The sequence below is a fragment of the Camelina sativa genome, chromosome 13 (genome assembly GCF_030686135.1).
Source record: "Camelina sativa cultivar CO46 ecotype springtype chromosome 13, ASM3068613v1".
Taxonomy (NCBI): Eukaryota; Viridiplantae; Streptophyta; class Magnoliopsida; order Brassicales; family Brassicaceae; genus Camelina; species Camelina sativa.
This window is the reverse complement of record NC_141892.1, coordinates 5564500-5585668: the sequence shown is the minus strand read 5'-3', so window position 1 is coordinate 5585668 and position 21169 is coordinate 5564500. Positions and strand designations below refer to the sequence as shown.

General features: G+C 37.9%; 7 protein-coding genes and 1 pseudogene across 13 annotated transcripts; 5 read left to right on the top strand and 3 right to left on the bottom strand.

Moving 5' to 3' along the window:
• Positions 1-114: 114 nt before the first annotated feature.
• Positions 115-1724, top strand: LOC104735431 (peroxidase 55). Its single transcript, XM_010455225.3, has 3 exons — positions 115-600; positions 716-907; positions 983-1724. The coding sequence occupies exons 1-3, from the start codon at positions 256-258 to the stop codon at positions 1556-1558; spliced, it is 1113 nt and encodes a 370-aa protein (XP_010453527.1). The 5' UTR covers positions 115-255; the 3' UTR covers positions 1559-1724.
• Positions 1715-4418, bottom strand: LOC104735432 (protein NUCLEAR FUSION DEFECTIVE 4). Its single transcript, XM_010455226.2, has 3 exons — positions 3857-4418; positions 2523-3454; positions 1715-2436 (listed from the first exon to the last, which is right to left on the bottom strand). The coding sequence occupies exons 1-3, from the start codon at positions 4193-4195 to the stop codon at positions 1968-1970; spliced, it is 1740 nt and encodes a 579-aa protein (XP_010453528.2). The 5' UTR covers positions 4196-4418; the 3' UTR covers positions 1715-1967.
• Positions 4419-6981: 2563 nt separating this feature from the next.
• On the top strand, positions 6982-7611 carry LOC104735430 (uncharacterized). Its single transcript, XM_010455223.3, has one exon. It carries the CDS (start codon positions 7185-7187, stop codon positions 7395-7397), a length of 213 nt encoding a protein of 70 aa, XP_010453525.1. The 5' UTR covers positions 6982-7184; the 3' UTR covers positions 7398-7611.
• A 724-nt stretch (positions 7612-8335) lies between these two features.
• LOC104735429 (uncharacterized) lies at positions 8336-9420 on the top strand. Its single transcript, XM_010455222.3, has 2 exons — positions 8336-8622; positions 9149-9420. Exons 1-2 carry the CDS (start codon positions 8468-8470, stop codon positions 9222-9224), a joined length of 231 nt encoding a protein of 76 aa, XP_010453524.1. The 5' UTR covers positions 8336-8467; the 3' UTR covers positions 9225-9420.
• Positions 9382-12321, top strand: LOC104735425 (ABC transporter I family member 11, chloroplastic). Its single transcript, XM_010455219.3, has 11 exons — positions 9382-9789; positions 9897-9957; positions 10060-10139; positions 10211-10262; positions 10338-10471; positions 10595-10709; positions 10803-10889; positions 10974-11022; positions 11259-11343; positions 11586-11698; positions 12133-12321. Exons 1-10 carry the CDS (start codon positions 9695-9697, stop codon positions 11662-11664), a joined length of 837 nt encoding a protein of 278 aa, XP_010453521.1. The 5' UTR covers positions 9382-9694; the 3' UTR covers positions 11665-11698; positions 12133-12321.
• LOC104735426 (protein LAZY 1) lies at positions 11929-14371 on the bottom strand. Of its 2 annotated transcripts, XM_010455221.3 has the most exons (5): positions 14080-14371; positions 13942-14008; positions 12783-13537; positions 12345-12570; positions 11929-12146 (listed from the first exon to the last, which is right to left on the bottom strand). In XM_010455221.3, exons 1-5 carry the CDS (start codon positions 14083-14085, stop codon positions 12127-12129), a joined length of 1074 nt encoding a protein of 357 aa, XP_010453523.1. In that variant the 5' UTR covers positions 14086-14371; the 3' UTR covers positions 11929-12126. The 2 variants fall into 2 exon arrangements, with proteins under 2 accessions (XP_010453523.1, XP_010453522.1); XM_010455220.3 differs by lacking the exon at positions 11929-12146 and having other exon boundaries at positions 12319-12570; positions 14080-14167.
• Positions 14218-18456, top strand: LOC104735424 (pentatricopeptide repeat-containing protein At5g14080). Of its 5 annotated transcripts, none has more exons than XM_087480423.1 (4): positions 14218-14389; positions 14898-15008; positions 15300-17902; positions 18002-18456. In XM_087480423.1, exons 3-4 carry the CDS (start codon positions 16249-16251, stop codon positions 18250-18252), a joined length of 1905 nt encoding a protein of 634 aa, XP_087336549.1. In that variant the 5' UTR covers positions 14218-14389; positions 14898-15008; positions 15300-16248; the 3' UTR covers positions 18253-18456. The 5 variants fall into 5 exon arrangements, with proteins under 5 accessions (XP_087336549.1, XP_087336547.1, XP_087336548.1 ...); XM_087480421.1 differs by having other exon boundaries at positions 14252-14389; positions 14582-15008; XM_087480422.1 differs by having other exon boundaries at positions 14264-14389; positions 14826-15008.
• Positions 18457-18954: 498 nt separating this feature from the next.
• On the bottom strand, positions 18955-19665 carry LOC104735423 (glutaredoxin-C8 pseudogene; annotated as a pseudogene). Its single transcript, XR_015578784.1, has one exon. The product of XR_015578784.1 is annotated as a glutaredoxin-C8 pseudogene (transcript).
• Between the last annotated feature and the right edge of the window lie 1504 nt (positions 19666-21169).

The following is a 21169-nucleotide window of genomic DNA, read 5'->3' as shown; positions in this document are numbered from 1 at the left end:
ATGAAGTTTGTTAGAATGTCACTGTCAGTAAAACCCTCTAACTCAAGAAATTTTAATTCTGGCATTCACCTTCTCGCTCAAGTAAAAGGTGAGAATATCCTAGTTGTAAAACTTCTGGCATTCACCTGTGAATGTGACTAGATATTTTAATCATCAAAAAGTCAATAAACATTTTTTTTTCTGTTACGTTTATTCATTGACAAAAAACTAAAAACACATTTATACTGTAAGACTATATCCAGCGGCCATAAATTAATGCGGTGGCATATCAGAGGGTCGAAAAAGATTGGTGAGGTCCTATATATTCAAGAGACGACTGTATTAAGAGAAGAGTTTAATAAGAAACAAAAGACAAAACCTATCAATATGGATACTCGTAGTCGCAGTGACGATGCAAAAAGAAACATGATAATGATGTGGGGGATGTTGCTCTTTTACATGGTGGCCGAGTCGGGTGCTCAACTGTCGGAGAATTACTACTCCTCCACATGCCCCAACGTGGAGCGCATCGTTCAGCAGGCGGTTACTACAAAATTTCAACAAACTTTCACGACGGCTCCGGCAACATTACGGATGTTCTTCCACGACTGTTTTGTCGAAGTATGTAGAAAACGTTAATAGATCTACAAAGTTGTATTATGTTGTTTGGGGGTTTTTTTTTTTTGTTTTTCTCTTTTCTAAGTTGTGAATATAATTTGGTTTGTTTTTTTTGTAGGGATGTGATGCGTCTGTGTTGATAGCATCTGAGAATGGAGACGCAGAGAAGGACGCGCCTGACAATAAATCTCTCGCCGGAGACGGATTCGACACTGTGATTAAGGCTAAAACCGCTGTAGAAGCTTTATGTCCAGGTGTTGTGTCATGTGCCGATATTTTGGCTCTCGCCGCTAGAGACGTCGTCGTCCTCGTAAGTCCACGCTCCGCCACTGACTTTCATTTAATTAGCCATGTGTCAACATTATTAACTATGCTACATTGGCAGGCTGGAGGGCCAGGGTTTAAGGTGGAGCTAGGAAGACGAGACGGGCTCGTCTCCAAGGCGTCTAGAGTGACCGGGAAGTTACCTGAACCAGGGCTTGACGTGAGAGGTTTAGTCGAGAACTTCGCTAGCAACGGGCTTTCACTTACCGATATGATTGCTCTCTCAGGCGCACACACCATTGGTTTCTCTCACTGCAACCGTTTCGCCAACCGTCTCTACAACTTCTCGGCATTTATGCCCCTGGACCCTACGCTCGACCCTGCCTACGCACAGCAGCTGATGCAAACTTGCCGTCGTGCTGGCTGGGACCCAGACCAAGTCGCAGACATTGACCTAACCACCGGACGTGTCTTCGACAATCTATACTACCAGAACCTCGTGGCTCGGAAAGGCCTTTTCACCTCCGATCAAGTTCTGTTCAACGATCTCTCGTCTCAGTCTACAGTAATGAGGTTTGCTAACAACGCTGGAGAATTCTACGCCGCTTTTACTTCTGCTATGAGGAATCTTGGCCGCGTTGGTGTTAAGGTTGGAAACCAAGGAGAGATTCGAAGGGACTGCTCTGCTTTTAACTAGCTTTTATCGAACGAATGTTCAAAACATAAAACATATAAATTCTGAAGCTATTGATTTTAAGCTTTTGCTACATTAAAATGTCATCATAATCCACAATGGAACTATCTTAAATTGTAATGGTTGAGCTATTTCTCAAGATTAATCAGATCCCAAACATTATTTGAAACTGAAATTTATTTTATACATGAGGAGTGTCTACAGATCTTTGCGTAGATGTTGCCGCGGATATGAATACAAAAAAAAAAACGTACAAATCAAATACAAAATTGACAATAACGACAACAAAATTGATACAGAAACCCCAAAAAAAAAAATCGACACAGAGACGAAAACTTCTGTACCGGAGAATCGAAAACAAAAACCAAAGAATAAGAAGCTGAGCACGATCACATATGATAGGGAACATATCTTAGGTACGGGTCTTGCCATAGAGGTGAGTGTAAACGGACTTGGTACGACGCACAAGAATCATACTCAAGATGCAAGCGATGATGCAGAATCCAGACATTATGAGTGACGTCAAGTAGAAACAGATAGTACCATTGCATCTAAGGGCGTCATTTGGATCAAACACGGATCCTTGTGCTTGCCGTTCTGCTTCCCGGTCATAGATGCTACTCGCAATCATACCCGAGAACACCAGGGATCCAGCCGGGTTTGCCAGTGTCAGGAAATTGTATAAAGCTCCAAACTTCTTCAAACCAAAGAGCTCAGAGGCAGTAGCTGGGACAATAGCCCAGTGGGCACCATAGCCGAGTCCAATCAACAACGTGCCAATGTACATCGCTCCGGGCCATCCGTACGCAAAGAAGATGTGTCCTACTGACATTACTAGCTGAGCCAAAGCCATTGCTACCGGCCTTGGATACGCGTAGTCCCTGCACATCGTTCAAATCAAGATCAGAACAGAGCACAAAGAGAAGATATGTAATCCACATATCATAGGCTTTCTAAGATATCAAACCTGACAACGAGCTCGGAGAAGTAACCACCGCCGACGCGTCCAAGGAAGTTCCAAATGCTAATCATAGAGACAAGCACGTGAGTGTTATCATAACCAAGAGACTGACTCATCTGACCAAGATTGTCAATTACTGTCAAACCCGAACCAGAACCGAGCAGCAGGGAGACGAATATGAGCCAGAAGTCGGCCTTTACCAGTGCCTGCGTTAGAGTAAAATCTTCTCCTCTGTGAGGCCCTCTCCGTCTCTTCACCCTAACCGCCCCCTCTGCAGCTGCCTGCATTAGCTGTGCTTGCAAATGCGCAATTCTCTTATGTCTCTCTGAGGCAGGAAGCAAATCTACATCCTTTGGCTTCTCATCTTCCACTTCACTCAAGATTAGATCAGGTGTCTGCAGCCCTGGTTCTTGGTCATCCCGTTTTGGGACAAGAGGTTCTTCGATTGTGTCGTTAGGCTCATTCGTCTCTGTGAAGAAACTTGTCATGATTGGAACCAAGATTGGAACAACAAGAATGACAAACAACACAATGGTGAACACAGTGATGATGTTGTGACTAACGACGACAACATCTTGAATAAGCATAACTGCCATGAGATAGACAGCGAGCAGAAGGCAGACACCGTAGATGAAAGTAAAGCTAGCTCCATCGGTGGGACGGATCTGCTTGTGACCACCAACGGGTCTGATTAAGAACATGAGGGAAACACCGACAACCGCAGGCGTAACAGCGACCATGAGAATGAGATTAGCCGGGTTAGATGAGTGGATCACTGTATATATCTGAGACATGATCGCGCCACCTAGTCCAGCAAACCCTTTGAGAATACCCACCACTGGACCTCGGCTCTTGGGGAAGTTCTGAACACCAGAGACTAATGTTCCAGTATTGAAGTAGGTTTCACCATTGTTCCCAATGAATATGAGAATACACATCTGAAAACAAAGAGAATTAAATCATTCAAAAAAGGGTTGTATCAGCATAGAACTGAACATACTAAGCCTATGATCAAGTTGGAACCAGCCAATCGACTACATCATCAACAGAAATGCTAACAAATTCTCCAGAAGCAGAACCTTTTTCAACAAAAACAGAACAAGAGATGAAGAGAAAAAAAAAAGAGAGGAATCTGTAATAAAATTGACAGCGACGTATTAGTAACCTAACAACCTTAAAAGCAAAAACAGTTTCAGAGATTCGAAATAGAAAGTCTCCAATTTTTTTATTTAGCTCAGTACCCAAAAACTTTCGCCCACAGATGAATCTGAAGGGGCCACATGCAGTTTCTTTAATCGATGGAGAAATCAAAGAATGGAAGAAAGAATCAAATAACTCACAGCCCATAAAGGAAGAACCGGGGCTCGACCGGTGACGATAAGCCAAACCCAACCGTAACCGAAGAGGTTCTGAACAGCTCCGACAAGAAGAGCGGCCCAGAGAGGCAAGATCTCAGAGAGAGTACCGGCAATGAAGCCGACACTATCACCGAGATCTTTAGCGACTCCAAGTCTGGAAAGCTCCTTCTGGTTATAGTTTAAGGAGCTTTTGATGACCGGAGAAATGCTTCCGAACAAATAACCCATGCCAGCACAAGACTGTATCCACATGGCAGCCACGAACACGAGCCATCTGTTGTTTATGAAAGACACAAACTTTTCTCGCGTGGTCGACGCCATTTAGAATATTTCTTTCTGGGTTTCCTTCTTTTCTTATCTCCACCACCGGGAGAATCCGGGAAAGATTCGGATCAGAGGACGACGATCGGCGAAATATGTCGTCTTTGGGAAAGAAAGAAAAAACAACTTTTTTTTCTTTCTTTTAATTTCTTCTTTTTGAATATTCGTCTGTCTGTCTTTGACACGATTTTATCCTTTTTATGGTCTTTTAATTGAAAAAGACAAAACTGGCCTTTGGAAACCAAATCAGTAAAATAGTTATTACAAAGGCGTGATTACTGTTTAATCTGTTTAAATTATGATAACTGTTAATTTATACATATGAATATATGATTCTTATAACTTACTAGTGGATTTCATTAAGGAAAAACGTGTACAAATTGAAGAACAAAATAATAATAATAATAATAATAATAATAATAATAATAATAATGTGGAAAAAAAAATGATCGATAATAGTATGTTTCATAATATATGATGTTTTAAAAGTTTTTGTTTGTTTTATAACATAAAATGTTTTCAATTTTTGAAGCAACTTTTAGATTAATTATATATTTTTGATTATTTATTTGATGTAGTTTTAATTATTTCTGATTAGTTAAAAATTTTAAAAGTAAACATTTTTTATTATGCGTGTTTTAGCTAAAATATCTTATATTTTAAAACAGAGTGAATACTAATGAATGGTTAAATGTAGGATTTGTTGTTACACCACTCGTTGGTCACTCTTCTTCTTCAATGTTCTGTGTACTTCTGTTTATGTGCGTGACGTCCATTTTTTTTTCTTTAATCGTGTGCCGGCACGCTTGAGTCTTCTAATTAAGAGCATGGGCATTGGTCCGTCCTTCGTCCGTCCTACATAATTAAAAGGATTAATTTAAATTAAAGTCATAGAAAAATGAAAGATACGTTCCTACAAACGGAACATTTTTTATGCGTCTCTCATAACACGTGTTTTTCTGTAATAGGTTGTTGTTTTATGGGTAAGGTGAGAGAAAAAAAACTCGATGTATCGTTTCAATTTTTCTCTCGAACTCTCTCTCTTCACTCTCTCTATATGGCGACGGCTATTTTTTTTGCAAAGGGCGATCGTTAACAAATAATGTACTACACTATCTTCATTATATTATTTTCTCTAAAGATGATATAAATATGCCGCCAAAAAAAAGAAGAAGAAGATATATAAATATACAAATGCAAGTGTGATTAGCATAATTACGAAAACTAGAATAATATATATAGCCCGACTAAAACACACGTTAATCTTATTAGTAGATGTGGAATAGTCTAGTATTTACCAACTATAATATACATGCACGTACGTTGAGTTGGCTAAAAGAAATTATACAAAAAAGTCTAACCATGAGTGAATGCCTCCCAAACTAAAGTAATAACGTCATTTGATCTTGTTATTGTTCGTACCGATTGAATGAAATCTTACCACAACTAATTATTTCTTCGGACGGAATTTCGAGAACGTTATGAAACGAGATACATGTGAGAAAATATGAAAATAAATATCTTCATATTAGAATCAATATAACCATATATTTTCTGGTCTGGATATATTGTCACTTCTAATATTTCATAAGATACAATTAGCTGTATTTTGTAAAGGGACACATATACTCACTAAAAGAAGAGAATCCAATTAAAAGAATACAACTGTTTTCATTTGCTATGTTTTATGGTAGTGTGAGTGGTGTCATTATCAATCTAAAGATCATGAAGTATCAACTACCCGTTCTAAGTTTATTTTCCGTTATCATTAATTCAGAGAGCCTTACTTTATAATCGATGTGTGATGGGTGCACCGTGACCTGTCAGGCTGTCATTAGATAGGTTTAATCTTGGTTTGTAATAATAATACTATAACTTTTAATAATACACAACTTGCAAGCATGTCTTTTTTTTTGGCCAGTAGCTCTAATTAGATGAACGCAAGTTACACAACTTGCATGCATGTCTGATGTCTTCTTTGCAACAGAGCATAAGACACTGTTTTACTTTTTGGCATTAAATCCAGTGATGAATATGGTTGGTTTGTTTGGTTATATGTTTTTTCTTTATCTATTATTTTCGGTTATACGTTTTCTTATCAAGGATCGCGTTTGGATATCAACGATAGGGTGAAGAGTCGTTTTCCCTTGTCTTTTTATTTGAGAAAAATATATACAAATATTTTATAGTAGACCAACATGCTATTCAATATATTAAAAAAATCGCGTTCTTACCCAAAAAAAAAAAAAAGAATCGCCTCAATAAATAAAAAGAAATAGAACTCATGCGTTTTAATTATATAATAAATAAAGATGTGATCTTTATTTAAAATAAAATAAAAATTGAAGATGTGTGAGCGGCTTGACTCGGATATGGATAAGGTCTAAAAATTATATGGACAACAATTGATTTTATCACCTTTGTTTTTGGCACATAACGTCGCCTCCTAATTATTCGATCAGCTGCTAATATAAACTTATCAATTTGATGTTGTCTTCAAATAAGTCAGGAGTAACCACTATTTCTTACAAATATTAAGTTACTAGGCCTTTATTGAATTACTTAATTACTACTGAACTCAAAATAAAGACATACTCGCAAAGGCCATGGCTCTTCTAGCCAAATGAAAAAAATAAAAGGCAAGTGTCTCTTATAACAAAAAAAACAAGAGACAGACCACATGTTTGTGAGACAAGAATCAGATTCTTAGCATACCCAACAATCAATACATAGTATGTCGTTATTATAATAAATAATTATGACACAATCGAGTAGCTGCAGAGAATAGTTCTTTCCTTCACCATGCAAACTTCGTAATTTCCTCCGTTTCAAGCCACTGTTTCATTAAGATTTTCCATGTTAATCCAAGCATTCTATAAATTAAGATACATACATCTGTGCATCAAAATGTACAACTATACCTAAATCCTATACCAAACTCGTAGATTGTATACTTTTATCAACTAGCTGATTGATTCTTTACATTGATATGGCGTTGAATTGGGGACCAGTCTTAATGTCGGTGATTCTGTTCATCGTATTGACGCCCGGAGTATTGTTTCAATTTCCGGGGAAGACCAAAGTGGTTGAGTTTGGCGGTTTTCAGACAAGCGGTGGAGCCATTGTCATTCACACTCTCATCTTCTTTGCCTGCATCACTGTCTCCCTTATCGCTCTTCATATCCACATCTACGCTGCCTAATTAATTTGTCATAACATTAAGGCATCGTCTTGTCCCTCTCGCCAGCTGCATCGTCATTAATCTTTTCCTTGTCTTTTTGTTATTGTGTTTTGATAAGCTTTGGTTTATGATTTCCATTTTAAGTACCTGTACTGGAATTACAATGAATCCTTTTTCTTGATTGTGGTTTTACTTCTTTTTAAAATAATTAATTATATCATTTATTATATATGAACCGTCGTTGTTAAAGAAGCATGCATTCGTAGACGATATATATGGGATATTCCTATTTCTAAAATTGTAATGTAAGAATATCAATTATCGACGTACACATGTATGTATTTTATGGTCTTAAAACTTTTGACGGATGCATACAAAACATAATCTAATTAGCTAGTTGTGGTTATAATTAAATAAATAGAATCGCTCTTTAGATGAATCCCATATATGAACAAGAAGAAATTAGTTTCACCAAACGTGAAGCAACCCCTAAAACAATGTTAACAAGACACATAAGATCAAGTATATGTAATAATTAGAGATTCTGTATTGACTTTACTATTGATGATAGAGTTGCTAATGAAAACAACATGTACACACACATATATATATATATATATATATGTTGATATATATATCTTCTAGTATGAGATAAGATAATCATTTAATTAATATCTCTCGACTCAAACTTGCACTCAATCATAACAACCGGAGCTATCATCACGTCAAATGAAGTATACAGCTTCATCTTGTTTAATACATAGTTTCTTTTAACTAAGAGAGACTATTTTCACCGATCGTGATGTCTAATTAAATTAAGTCTGAAACTCGATGGAGATCGGTTTAAAGAAAGAAAATGTTGTGGAGCTAAATGGGCTTTTAATATACCTAAAAAGAGTCTATATATGCATAACAAAGGCCCATAAAAAAAAAACTGTTTACAGTGAACTCACGCACGACGAACGAATCATCAGCCTTGGCTGCTTCTCCAAGTAAAAAAAAAAAAAAACCTTAAGCCCTCTTTAAAAAAAATCCCTAGCGTTCCAACAAGAAGCAGAGCAATTTGAGTTTACGGATCTTTAATCGGAAGAATGGGTTTGACGAATTTCATAGCGACGGTGGTTGGAGTTGGCGCCGTGGTGTTGTTATTGAAGGGCGACGTCAAGCAAACTGCCACCGTCGTAAGGCGTAACGTCAAGCACATCCGCCACTGGCTCGAAGAAGAATCCTCTGCCGCCTCCAAGTCGTAAGTCCTCTCTCTCTCTCTCTCTCTCTCTCTCTCTCTCTCTCTCTCTCTCTCTCTCTCTCTTGATTCCTTATGATTTCTGTTTTGCGAAGGTTTGTTATGTTGGTTTGGGGTTTGTGATTTCGTAAACCGGTTCACTCTCTCATTTTCGATTTTGAGCACGGTGAGCTTAGTGGATTTCATTTGCAGCTGCTAGTAACTAGTAACGAGCTAGTCCGTTAGATGTCAATATAAGCAAATTGGTTCTCTTTGATTGAATTTGTATCCAAGTATCATCCTTTATACAAAATGAAATCTTGTGGATACTGTAAAGATACTTGTTGTGATCATCGGTTGTTTAAGTTCTAGGATCATCTGAGATTTTGTAACTTGAGTAAAACATAAAAAGATTGATTATCTATGATGGCAGTGGTTTGGGTAGGCATAACTGTGTGATTGAGCAATGTTGGTATTAGTGATAGATCTATAGCTTCACAAAGCAAAGTCCTCTGTGTGTGTGTACTAATGAGTTTGATGTGGATTTCAGGGCAGCTGAGGCCGTAAAACCAAAGGAAATAGAGACAAAGATTCCGAAGAAGGACATTCCAAAAGAGAAGGATTAAGTGTGCCACTATATATACAAATACTACCAAGAGTCTTCTTATGTTACGAGTCGGATTTGCGACTTCGGTTTCAACACTGTTGTCTACTTAACTGGTTTTTAGCTGAGGGTTTTATGTTTTAAAAGGGTTTTTGTATCGATCTCAACTCTTAACGTTTAAATCATTCTTGAAAGCTAAACACAATAATTATACTCCAGCTCTGTCTTTTCAGTGTTCTTTTGCAATTGCAGCATATTGCACACTCCTACTTCCCGCTGTAGAGTGTAGACATAACATTCAGCTCTTGAACCGGGTGATCAAACAATAGAGATCATTAAAAAGGAAAACAAAATAGCTTTAAATAGCCCATGAAAGGCCCAATTTTGGTTTTACTATCATCCGGGGGATTTCGAATAGGTATTTTGGTTTCTCCGTAGATTTCAACTTCCTTAATTCGAGAAATTGGCGAAGGGATCATACAGCTGCTGACAATGGCAGTGTCGACGTTTTCGAGCCCAGCATATATCTCCGGCATCGCTGAACCACCAGCATCAGTCTCCTCCGTCGCAATTGGCTGGAAGCAACCGTACGCCACTTCGCCATGACCGCCACAATCATTTAAATTCTTCTCCTACTCTTCATCGCTGCTACTTGATAGCTCACATCGTTAAAGTGTTTTTGTATCTGCTACAGATTGAAAATTCGGAGGATGAAGAAGCCTCGGTTAATCTCTTGCGATTATTCTTGCATCGAGGTGGGATTTCAAATTTCGTCACTCACTCATTCTAATGTGTTAAGCTATCTTTGATTGATTTGGTTGGTGATAATGCCTTATCTTGTTTGTATTTTTTTCAAGGTTAGGGATGTCTGCTACCGTCCTCCTGGAACAGAGTTGAATATTTTGAATGGAGTTAATTTTTCTCTGCGCGAGAAAAGGTAGGTTCTCCGTTGCCTAAATAAGCCTAATAAAAGAATTTTGTTGTTCCTCAATTCCCTTTTTTTTGCAGCTTTGGCTTGATTTTTGGGAAGAGTGGGAGCGGCAAAACTACCCTTTTGCAGGTATCATACATAATTTTCACGTTTGAGTTGTAGTCTTAGCAGCTACTGAGTTTTATATCGTCTTCTCTTCTGCAGCTTCTTGCTGGACTAAACAAACCAACATCAGGTTCCATTTGTATCCAAAGATATGGGGATGATGGCCAGCCAAAGGCGGATTCCGAGTTGCTGCCCACTGAAAAAGTGGGCATTGTTTTCCAGTTTCCAGAGAGGTATTACTCATTATTATTATCATCTTTTGTTCTACCGTATCAGACTATATCAGGTTTGATGCTGCTTGTTTTATTTGACAAGAAAATATTGATGTGGCTTTTTTTTATTTTGGTTGCGGTCAGATTCTTTGTAGCAGATAATGTGCTTGATGAAATTACTTTTGGTTGGCCAAGGCAAAAAGGTAGTTTGCAGTTAAAGGAGCATTTGACTTCGAATCTCCAGAGAGCATTTAATTGGGTATCTCACTCTTCCTACTACTAGTTCGGACAATGGTTATATTTGTGGTCTAGCGATCTCGTCTCATAGTTGCTTTCTTTTTTAATTTGTTAGGTTGGATTGGACAGCATCCCACTTGATAAAGATCCCCAGTTACTAAGTGGAGGCTACAAGCGTAGGCTTGCACTAGCTATTCAGTTGGTGAGAACTAAGAATTTTTGACGTGTTCCAAACTATGACCTGTTCCAAACTGTGACCTGTTCTAAATAGTCTTGCCTTTTGTAGGTCCAAACTCCAGATTTATTGATACTGGACGAGCCTCTCGCTGGTCTTGGTATAATTTTGCATCCTGCTTCTTCTAATTCTTGGGTTTGCGTAGATTTTTTTTCTTCCTATTCTGTTGTAGCGGCAGGTTCTTGATGTCCTTGTCTCTCTGAGTTTTCTGCATCTCGTTTCTTACAGAATATGTTTTTTTGCTTTGTCGTTCTCTCTGCATATGCTCTGCATTTTCTTTTCTTTTTTTGCATGAAAATCATGAAGGTTTCATCATTGATTTTGGTCTGCAAACAGATTGGAAAGCACGTGCAGATGTTGCAAAGCTCTTGAAGCACCTTAAGAAGGAACTGACCTTACTTGTTGTAAGTCATGACCTAAGGTATGCTCATTTTTTGTATCTAATCGCTTCTACGTTTGTGATTTTCTACTGTTTCTTTCCCTTCATGAAAAGGTATGAAAATTGAATCAGTGCCTCTTCTGCGCAATTAGCTGTTCGGAATTTTATTGTATAGTCCTAATTTCACTCAGTTTGATCTCTCATAAGAGTCATGAATTCAATGTCTCCCTTTAACATTGACTACTAGTGTTCCTCTCTCGCTTTTTGTATGAACCTTGCTGAAGAGAGTTAGCAGCCTTGGTCGACCAGTCATGGAGAATGGACACAGGTGGTCTTCTTCTTGCAGAACGTCCACCACTTTAGTTCAATGTTCCCTATTGCGGAAGGTCTACAACAGGTTTGGCTCGAATGCTAGTTTTTTTTGGTTATTGTTGCAAGATAATGATATAGGCTTTTACCCCGGCATAGGTTTATTAATGCATAAAAATTTAAGATAGCCGCTTGTCCTTTATGGTGGATTGTCTATGTAAGTTCTTTTGTGGCTTTATCAGTTGAGAGAGAAATAACGTGTCTCTCTTCTGAAGTTGAAACATAATTGGATTTGAATCTATGCGTGCATTCTCTTAGTTTTAGTACTCCAAACAATATATATGAGATATCGTGCTATAACACCCAGTAACATTTATTATTACATAGAGGGGAGTAGTAAACGTTCCCAGTAAGTTTGAACACATTTTCCTTAATCATACCACACAATTCACACATGCATAAAGTGACATAATACACTCACACTTCTTAATTTACGTAGTTCTTCTGATCTCTTTCCTACAGCTCCAACACGAAGTCTGCAAAGCAATTATGGATTATTAGCTGGTTCGGCTACAACCAGAACACTTGTGAATGTCTAAATGTCAATGTATCAAAAAAATTGTTTTTCTAATAGCTATCCTAAATATGTGTGAAAACTTAGAATCATATTCTTCCTTGGAGATAGATGGGATTATGCAAACAATTCTACTAGTTGCATGTGATGGTGCACTTACAGTCTTCATCTGTTTTGATCCAGTGTTCTCCGTTTTTAGCTGAGCGAGAACTTCTCACCTCATACTGGATACATCTTTTACTTGCCTCATGACAGGGGTTCACCTTCTCGAACGTTAAGTCAATAGAATTTCCTTTGCTGTTTTTTGGATTTTCCATGCTGCTGTATGTTTCGCTTTCCATTATGGAGTCTTCTGGATGTACTTTCTTATGGAAAACTTGTACCATCTGCACTCCTCACATGGAATTCAAGTTTGTTAGGAATAACTTTCCATTGGTGCATTTATAGCTAATTCTGCAAATTTATAGAAAAGCTCTAGAAAATGCTATCAAAGTAAGAATAAATCATCTAAAGTTTGGTGTATAATTCAAGATGTGGTATGTAGTATGCATGCGTTTTAGATTATAAGTTTTGAAAAATCAGAGCAGACAAAGCCAACCTTTTGGAACTTCTTCTTTGGGGAATCCACTTCAGTTTTACCACTGACAGAGCTCCTTGAGGACGGGTGTATCTTTTTCAGTACCTTCTTCACAAGATGCTTTGCGGACTTGTGAGCTGAACTGGTTTGCTTCTTTTTCTTCCCATATGTGTTTTCTGAGTGTTTATCTTGCCCTTCTGTTATTTGAAACAGTTCACCAAGTGATGCCCTTTCCTTCTTTCCTGCAATCTTTGTTTCTGGGAATTCGTTTAGAGAGCCAAAAAGATATTCTTGGAGTGGGAACTTCATTGGCTGATTATCTTCTTCAGCATCTAGTCCCTCAATGGCCTCAATGGTGGATGCAATAGTGTTAGTGTCGCTGTTTCTTCCTGATGGTTGGTGGTGTCCTTCTTTAGCTTCAGCCTCAAGGAACTTCTCCAATTCATTGCTAATGAGCTTCAAATCATTCTCAGTCACATCCGCATTATCTAATGCTGGGTCCTCAAATGACATGCCAAATGTCGGTGTTGCTGGTTCATCATGAAGTGTTTCTCCACCAAGGGTTCCAATGGCTAGAAATCCATCAAAGAAGTCACTGTTTCTCTCATCCTTGAGGTGTTCTTCTATATTTTCCATGGGTCCTGCGAAGGAGCTTTCCTGGAACAGATTGACTTGTTTTCTGAATCCAGTATTGTATCTGGAGCCAGCACATGCTGCGGGGTAAACATCTTGGCTATCAAGGGATGGATGAGATGAAAGGATGGAATAGCTGTTACCTGAAATGTAATTCTTTGTTTTTTAGAAAAGTATGAACATGGAAAATATGCTTTGCTTAGGAAATAGGGAAACTGTGTTGTTGTTGCAACAGGCACGTGGGTGCATGACATTTACTGGATGATACTTGCTTGGGAGAGATCTACTTTGGCTGCTAACACTCGCAAATTGAGTAGGTGGGATTTTTATTCAGCTAGCTGACTCCAATCACAATGCTTTGAACACGAGTGCATGATCCTAGTCTTTAATCAGGTCAGCAGTTTATTTTTCTAGAAATGAATGTTAAAGTAGTGAGATAATTACTCGCCCCTGAAATGCTTGCTTAATTCTCCTAGGATTCAAATACGCTTCCTATTTGTACATATTTGACAAGAAACGAAGCATCCGAGAAGTACAGTAGTATTACCAGTTGTAGAATCTTTCAATGGTTCTTTGCTATTCTCGCGGAACTTATGATGCATCCAGCCCCAAAACTGCCAGAAAATAAGCTTTGTAAGTGTTAGCTACAAGTTAGTTAACTTTTTTTTGTAGATATGGACCATACCTTCATTTTTGTGCTTGAGTTGCCACACGATACTAGAGAATGAAATGACTTTTATAGAGAACCATGATTGCTTGAAAGCTCTTGATGTAGCAGTGAATTGGTTGCAACAGTATCTCACGCCTTTTAGCTTGATGACAGTGGTGACCAACACCAAGAAAGCTACAAAATTTTGGTTGGCCGTTCTCTATCAAGATCACATCAAGATCAAGTTGGAGGGCCATTACAGATGAGCCCCTACTGTTGTGGTTACATGACGCGCAAATTCATCGGTGGAGTAGCTATCCTTAATTACAATCATCAATCATCTCAGGTATTACTATTTTATCGTGATTTGAGTTTCAATATTGGAAAGTTTCGTGATTTTATGTGGCGTTCATGAGCCATTAATACTAAATTTACAAGTCATTTGCAAATAAAGTATACATAAATAGTGGCTGCAAAATCAACTTTTGCTATTGCTTTTTTTCGTGTAGAACTTGATTTTTGATATCCCTTCCTGCAGTGATATGGTCGATCCATATCTTGTATGCTAGAAAAAAGTATGCATTCGGTTGAAATCTGGATATATAGCCAGCGTGACTGGTTGGTACAAACTCATTCTGTATTTGGTTAGAAAACTTGTGTTAACTTTGTTGCTGCTTTGCATAAAGATTAATTTTATTTTATTTGAAACAACATGTATGCTGGCTCTTGCTCACTTGGAGTGATTGAGGAAGGCATTATGTTGTAATAATTTTCAAATATAGAGAGTACTGCATTGTTGATCTTGCTGTCTCCGACAAGAAGAAAATGCATTTGGATTGATGACCATCCTGCAGAAAAGTAAAGAAAGAGTACTTTTTCGAGGAAGCATATGGGAGCTCCGTGACAAAATAAGGAAGACTTTGGGGCTAGTTGATTCAGACAAGTGAAGCTGTCCACGACATCAGGTACTGTTGTTTGCTTCAGTGTTTTTTTTTTAATATTACAACTCGTAATGATATAAGTTTCTTCACCTCTATTATTAATCATCCTAAACCGGCCTTTTCCATAGCAGTAGAAGCACATATAGTTTTGTTTTGGTAAATCAAGTAGGAACTTGTTAGCGGTAATAAGGATTGGATGAACCTAGCCATCTGTGAGAAACAACATAGACAATGCAGATTAGAATGGTTTGAACAAATATGAAAAGATGATGATAAAGCAAATGGGTTGATGATATGGGGATTTACAATTTACAGGGAAGCATCTTGGAATGAAACAAAGGAACAAACAGAAGTAGGTAATATGGGTATGGGACCAAGTACACACACTTTTGTGCTTGATTTAAACAAACTTACAAATGCTAAATTTTGCAATTTGGAGTCACTTCCATTGTTCCCACTCCATTATCTTATATTTCTTAGAATGTGATCGAGTTATGTCAAATTCACGTGGAGACTTGATAAGTCGATGACATATCTTCCTTTCCTGTTCCTCAATCATATCTTCTTCTTTCGGTATCATATCCAACTTTTTCACTTTCCTTATTGTATCTGAAGTCTATTATTCCCAAGTAGACACAATAGTTTGATTTTTCTTAAACCATTAAGTATATTTTTCCTTCTCTCTTACAGGCTTTAATCTAATGGGTCCCTAACCTTAGTCACTTTAGGGATAGAGATTATGAATCCGATTTTCTTTTCTGGTCGCCAATTATTAATCTGATTTACCTGATCTTAACCGACCATGCCACAATAACTAATATGAAGCTGTTTTTTTTTATCCTCAATTTTTTTTTTTCTTTTGGTTCTTAAAATAAAACCAAAATTGTATCAAACATCAAACCTAATCTAGAAGTAGTTCCATTTAGGTTAATAATATTTTTATATTTTGCGGTGGTTGCTATGCCCATGTCATTTTCTTCTAGAAACTAATAATTTTTCTTCTAGATAGAAAATCACATGTGAATAATTTAAATGAGAAACATTGTGAGTGTTTTGTCAGATATTAGCAGATACTTTGATGGGCCAAAAATGGATAGTAAATTACGGATGCAAAGTTGTAATGGCCCATTCGGCTAAACCAATGAAACAGGTTCACCGGTTTCATGCTTCTTCCTCTTAACTTGTCACTGACCTGAAATGATGACGTCAGGTTCTCGGCGGGACTTTAATTAACCGTTTATTTTTATTTTTAAGGACTCCGACCATGAGCCCTGCGGCGGAGCTTGCGGTGAGGATCGGCCGTGAGCTTCTGAAGGTTTCCGGAAGCTCTCGATCAGCTCGGGTATGGAGTCCATCGGTTGAACAGAGTCTTCACGGTCTCGGCTTTCGCAACTCGATAAGTCCTTCGCTTGTGGCTCGAGTCATTGACCCGTTTCTCCTAAACCACCATTCCCTCGCTCTCGGTTTCTTCAATTGGGCTGCTCAGCAACCAGGTTACTCTCACGATTCACTCTCTTACCACTCTATCTTCAAGTCTCTTTCGCTTTCTCGTCAGTTCTCCGCTATGGACGCTCTCTTTAAACAAGTCAAATCGCACAAAATCGTTCTCGATTCTTCCGTGTATCGCTCCCTCATCGATGCGCTTGTGTTGGGTAAGAAAGCTCAAAACGCGTTCTGGGTTTTAGAAGAAGCTCTTTCCACGGGTCGGGAGATTCATCCCGATGTTTGTAATCGTCTTTTAGCTGCTTTGACTTCTGATGAGTGTTATGATTATGCTCAGAAACTGTTTGTTAAAATGCGTCAAAGAGGTATTTCTTTGAATACTGTTGGTTTCGGCGTGTATATAGGAAAGTTTTGTAGAAGTTCTGAAACGGATCAGATCTTGAGATTGGTTGATGAGGTTAAAAAGGCTGCTAACTCGAACATCAATGGCTCGATCATTGCACTGTTGATTCTCAATGGTCTTTGCAAATCGTCACGAGAGATAGACGCTTTCTATATATTGGAAGAGCTGAGGAATAGAGATTGCAAACCTGATTTTATGGCTTATAGAATCATAGCTGAAGCATTTGTAGTCACTGGAAATCTTTATGAGAGACAGGTCGTGCTAAAGAAGAAGAGAAAGCTCGGAGTGGCACCTAGGAGCAGCGATTACAGAGCTTTCATATTGGCTTTGATTTCAGCTAAACGATTAACAGAGGCTAAGGAAGTGGCTGATGTGATTGTGAGTGGGAATTTCCCCATTGATAATGATGTCTTAGACTCTTTAATCGGATCAGTCTCTACAGTGGATCAAGATTCTGCTGTTGATTTCTTGAATTTTATGGTGAGTACAGGGAAATTGCCTGCGATTCGGACTCTGAGCAAGTTGAGTAAGAATCTTTGCAGGCACGACAAGAGTGACCATCTGGTAAAGGTTTCTGAGGTTTTGTCAAGCAAAGGTTATTTCTCAGAGGTTGAGAGTTACAGTCTGATGATATCGTTCTTGTGCAAGGCCGGGAGAGTCAGGGAAGGTTACAATGCTCTGCATGAAATGAAAAAGAAAGGGCTTGAACCAGACGTGTCACTCTATAACGCCCTCATTGAAGCTTGTTGTAGTGCGGAAATGATCCGTCCAGCGAAGAAACTGTGGGATGAGATGTTTGTGGAGGGATGCAGAATGAATCTGACGACGTATAATGTACTTATTAGGAAACTGTCAGAGGAAGGCGAGGCAGAGGAGTCTTTGAGGCTGTTTCAGAAGATGCTTGAGAAAGGGATTGAACCAGATGAAACAATCTATACGTCACTCATTGAAGTCCTATGCAAAGAGACAAAACTTGAAGCTGCTTTGGAAGTCTATAGAAAGTGTAGGGTGAGGGATAAAACAGTTGTAACAAAAGTGTTAAACGCATTTGTCTTAATTCTATGCAGCAACGGTGAGAGAACAAAATATGTCTTCTAGTTGTTTTATTGCATTAAGTCAAAGTTTCTGGCTGATTCTTTTGGTCTCTGTGTGTGTGTGTGTGTTTGTGTAGGCCAATTTGGCGAGGCATCGCAGCTGCTGTGCGCTCGAGAGCACTTGGAACACACAACGGCACATGTCGTGTTGCTGAAATGTGTGGCGGATGCGAAAGAGGTTGAGATCGGAATCAGACATATGAAATGGATCAAAGAGGTGTCACCATCTCTCGTTAGCACCATTTGTTCTGACCTGTTGGCGTCATTCTGTTTAACAACTGATCCTGATTCCATTCTTCCGTTTATTCGAGCAATTGAACACACATAATTATGTCAATCAGTAGTAGGCTATATAGGCTTTTTAGCAATTAGATTCCCCAAACCAAATTGTATTTTTCCCTTTATTCTGTGTAGGTCCTATGAAAACATGTAGGCTGTGACCGAGAGATCTCCCTCTGGGTGACTTATACGTTACAAGTCGTTTATTGTCTACGTAAGAATTTATTCTAATGAATAATTTTTCTTAACGGTATATGCCATTTTAGCTTCCTTTTTTTCTTTTCTTTTCACGATGAGCTATTGAGGTATTAAAATTGTGTTAAATTAACCTTTCTAATCTCAGAATACTACTGTATGTGACCTTTGTGTTATTGTATATTCCATTTTTTTACTTGGCAAAATTAAATTAGCAAACAAAATTATACAAATCGTAGCTGTAAAAATCATCAGTGGGTGACGTTATAGGATGAGCGATGTACGGGCTCGTCTTGACGCAACGGTCGGGTCAAAATCACGGATTATTGTTTGTGGATGTCCACGTAATCTTGAAGTGGGGGACCCCCCAGAGGCGATTATTTTCCCACACAGTTAACAGTTATAACGGTTAAGATTTTAGGTCATGAAATAAAAACCTCGTTGTTCTTTTCTTAATTTTTGACAAAATAATTTCTATTTTGTTGAAAATTGACCATTTATTTTTCGAAAATCAACTGACGAGAATCGTAAAATTAGAGATGAGAAACAAAGCTAATTTGAGAATTTAGTAAACACATTTATATATTAGTGTGATTAAGATAGACAAAGAGCTTAAGCTTAAAACAAACGCACCACTCTTCTCTCTCACTGTCACTAATTCATCATTAGAATTAACCTAAGGTTTTTTTTTGTCCTCAAACACCAAAGAAAGTAAAGAAAAAAAGGAAAGGTTGGATCGGAGGATGATGGGATGGCGTCAGAGCCAGAGAGCGCCAGCATTTTTGAGAAGAGGGACGAGTGAGCCATTGATATGTGAAGCCATCACTCTCTCCATTGATCCTACCATCTTCCCTCCGATGAACACAACCGGTAGTGCCCCCGGAGTAGCAGCGCCACCGCTAGAGCAGCCTAGGAGGCGAAGGAGAGCACAGTGGATCTCAGCGCCGTAAGGGTGGAGGTCAAGCTCGTGGACGACGGGGCTGACTCCCATTCCACGGAAGAGACGCTTGATAGCGTGGCACATGCAGCACGTGCTCATGCTGAATATAACCACCGCATTCTCTGCCGCCATCGACTCTATCTTCGCCAGTGTCTCTGACGGAAACACATTCATCATGTTGTTCACCTTACCGTTGTTGTAGGACACCGCCCCTCGTGTTTCTGTTTGGTATTGCATTTTTTGTGTTCTTAAGACAGAACGAAGAGGAGAGAGTGAGAATGAGAGAGAGAGAATGTGTTTATGAGTTGGTTGAGGGGGGAGAGGGAGAGGCATGCATACTATTTATACAAGGCGAAGTTCTAAATTAATTGGTAGTTTTATTTTATTTAAATGATGATAGCAAAGTTATTGATGTGATAGACATGGTTTGTATAGCTAGCTTGGTTATGATAGGATGATATTTTTAAAGAGATATTTAATATTCTTAGAAAAATTTACAACAATATAGAAGTTAGAATAATTAAATTTCAGTTACATATAGGTAAGTAGAATATTAAGGGAATTGTTGGTAATGGATATATATCCTTCTTGTCGACTTTTTCTGTAGTAATATCTTACACAGTTACACTAGCTATAGCTAGGTTTGTCTGCAAAATTGGTCCAATATAAGCAAAATATAAATGGTCCAATATGCATATATAAAAAAATGTATAAATGGTCCAATATATATGTATATTTTATGGAGACGCGCCGAATAATAAATTTGATGCTGCCAACATTATGTGAGCAAGTCGTAACGCAGAGATGAGGTCGAATGTTTGGATATGGCCGGTGGTTTGCCATTATATTCCATAATTTACTTTATGCTAAAAATCCTCTAATCGATCTCTATAAACAAGCTACTTATAAAATCATTATCAAATATGATCATAAAAGGAGTGGAATATATATATTTTTGGGATTGTTATCCAATTAGCATCTCACATCTATAAACATATATATGCGTAGTAGATATACAAGTTGGAATATTTTTTTTGGTAATCAAGATCGAATTTTTCGTAAACATATTATTCTTAGCCCATAATGGGATATTTATAGAAAATTGGCTAATTAGTGTTTTATAAAAATAGAATAAAGTAGTCATAAATATTCTTGGAATGAACTTTTAAAAGAGATAGAGTTGCCACCATCGTACTTGCTAATGCTACCATCAGAAATATGTCAATGTTCTTGATGCAAGGAAAATTTTACAAGTTGGCATGTGTTCTTGCCAATGCTATAGCATCTTTTTTCATTATATAGGATTATTAAAACGTTACAAGTCCCTGTTAGGTAAAACTGTTAAAATCCATATATAGTGTGGATTGTTTGTAGATAAATTAAGCAAAAGGCTGAAAAAGGAAGAAGTTGAATTTTCACAAAGTTGGTCACATGCTTTTTAGGCTTTCATGCATGCTTCTGCCTTTTGTTTCTTCTTATCTGCAAACTTGCCTTCTTGTTTCTCATGTTTGACCAACCCCTCCCCAAAAAAAAAAACCAAAAAAAAATAAAGGTAAAACAAAATATTATCGTTGTCAGCACAAAACAACTTTGTTATGAAATTTAAAGTTCACCTCACCTCATCTTTTCATAGATTATATATGAAGAAAATCCCCTAAATTATTTATGTTTTACATCTATTTGATAACATTTCTGTGAATTTATTTTTTGAATTAAAAATAAAAGATAAGAGGCATATAACTCTATTCATGTCTTTCATATAGTAATGTATTAAAAAAAAAGACAAAGGAGGATGGCTTAAGATTGAAGTGAGTCCGAAGAGTTATATGTC

Excerpts from the sequence above, each read along its gene's own strand:
- LOC104735429 (XM_010455222.3), top strand. The coding sequence starts at position 8,468 with ATGGGTTTGACGAATTTCATAGCGACGGTGGTTGGAGTTGGCGCCGTG. Across the intron at positions 8,623-9,148 it reads TCCTCTGCCGCCTCCAAGTC|GGCAGCTGAGGCCGTAAAAC; the intron begins GTAAGTCCTCTC and ends TGTGGATTTCAG.
- LOC104735424 (XM_087480423.1), top strand. The coding sequence starts at position 16,249 with ATGAGCCCTGCGGCGGAGCTTGCGGTGAGGATCGGCCGTGAGCTTCTG. Across the intron at positions 17,903-18,001 it reads CTTAATTCTATGCAGCAACG|GCCAATTTGGCGAGGCATCG; the intron begins GTGAGAGAACAA and ends GTGTTTGTGTAG.
- LOC104735432 (XM_010455226.2), bottom strand. The coding sequence starts at position 4,195 with ATGGCGTCGACCACGCGAGAAAAGTTTGTGTCTTTCATAAACAACAGA. Across the intron at positions 3,455-3,856 it reads CGGTTCTTCCTTTATGGGCT|ATGTGTATTCTCATATTCAT; the intron begins GTGAGTTATTTG and ends CTTTGTTTTCAG. Across the intron at positions 2,437-2,522 it reads TTCTCCGAGCTCGTTGTCAG|GGACTACGCGTATCCAAGGC; the intron begins GTTTGATATCTT and ends AACGATGTGCAG.
- LOC104735425 (XM_010455219.3), top strand. The coding sequence starts at position 9,695 with ATGGCAGTGTCGACGTTTTCGAGCCCAGCATATATCTCCGGCATCGCT. Across the intron at positions 9,790-9,896 it reads GCAATTGGCTGGAAGCAACC|ATTGAAAATTCGGAGGATGA; the intron begins GTACGCCACTTC and ends TATCTGCTACAG. Across the intron at positions 11,023-11,258 it reads CGAGCCTCTCGCTGGTCTTG|ATTGGAAAGCACGTGCAGAT; the intron begins GTATAATTTTGC and ends GTCTGCAAACAG.
- LOC104735426 (XM_010455220.3), bottom strand. Across the intron at positions 13,538-13,941 it reads ATTGAAAGATTCTACAACTG|GTAACAGCTATTCCATCCTT; the intron begins GTAATACTACTG and ends ATTACATTTCAG. Across the intron at positions 12,571-12,782 it reads CAAAGAAGAAGTTCCAAAAG|ATGGTACAAGTTTTCCATAA; the intron begins GTTGGCTTTGTC and ends TGAGGAGTGCAG.
- LOC104735430 (XM_010455223.3), top strand. The coding sequence starts at position 7,185 with ATGGCGTTGAATTGGGGACCAGTCTTAATGTCGGTGATTCTGTTCATC.
- LOC104735431 (XM_010455225.3), top strand. The coding sequence starts at position 256 with ATGCGGTGGCATATCAGAGGGTCGAAAAAGATTGGTGAGGTCCTATAT. Across the intron at positions 601-715 it reads TCCACGACTGTTTTGTCGAA|GGATGTGATGCGTCTGTGTT; the intron begins GTATGTAGAAAA and ends TTTTTTTTGTAG. Across the intron at positions 908-982 it reads CTAGAGACGTCGTCGTCCTC|GCTGGAGGGCCAGGGTTTAA; the intron begins GTAAGTCCACGC and ends CTACATTGGCAG.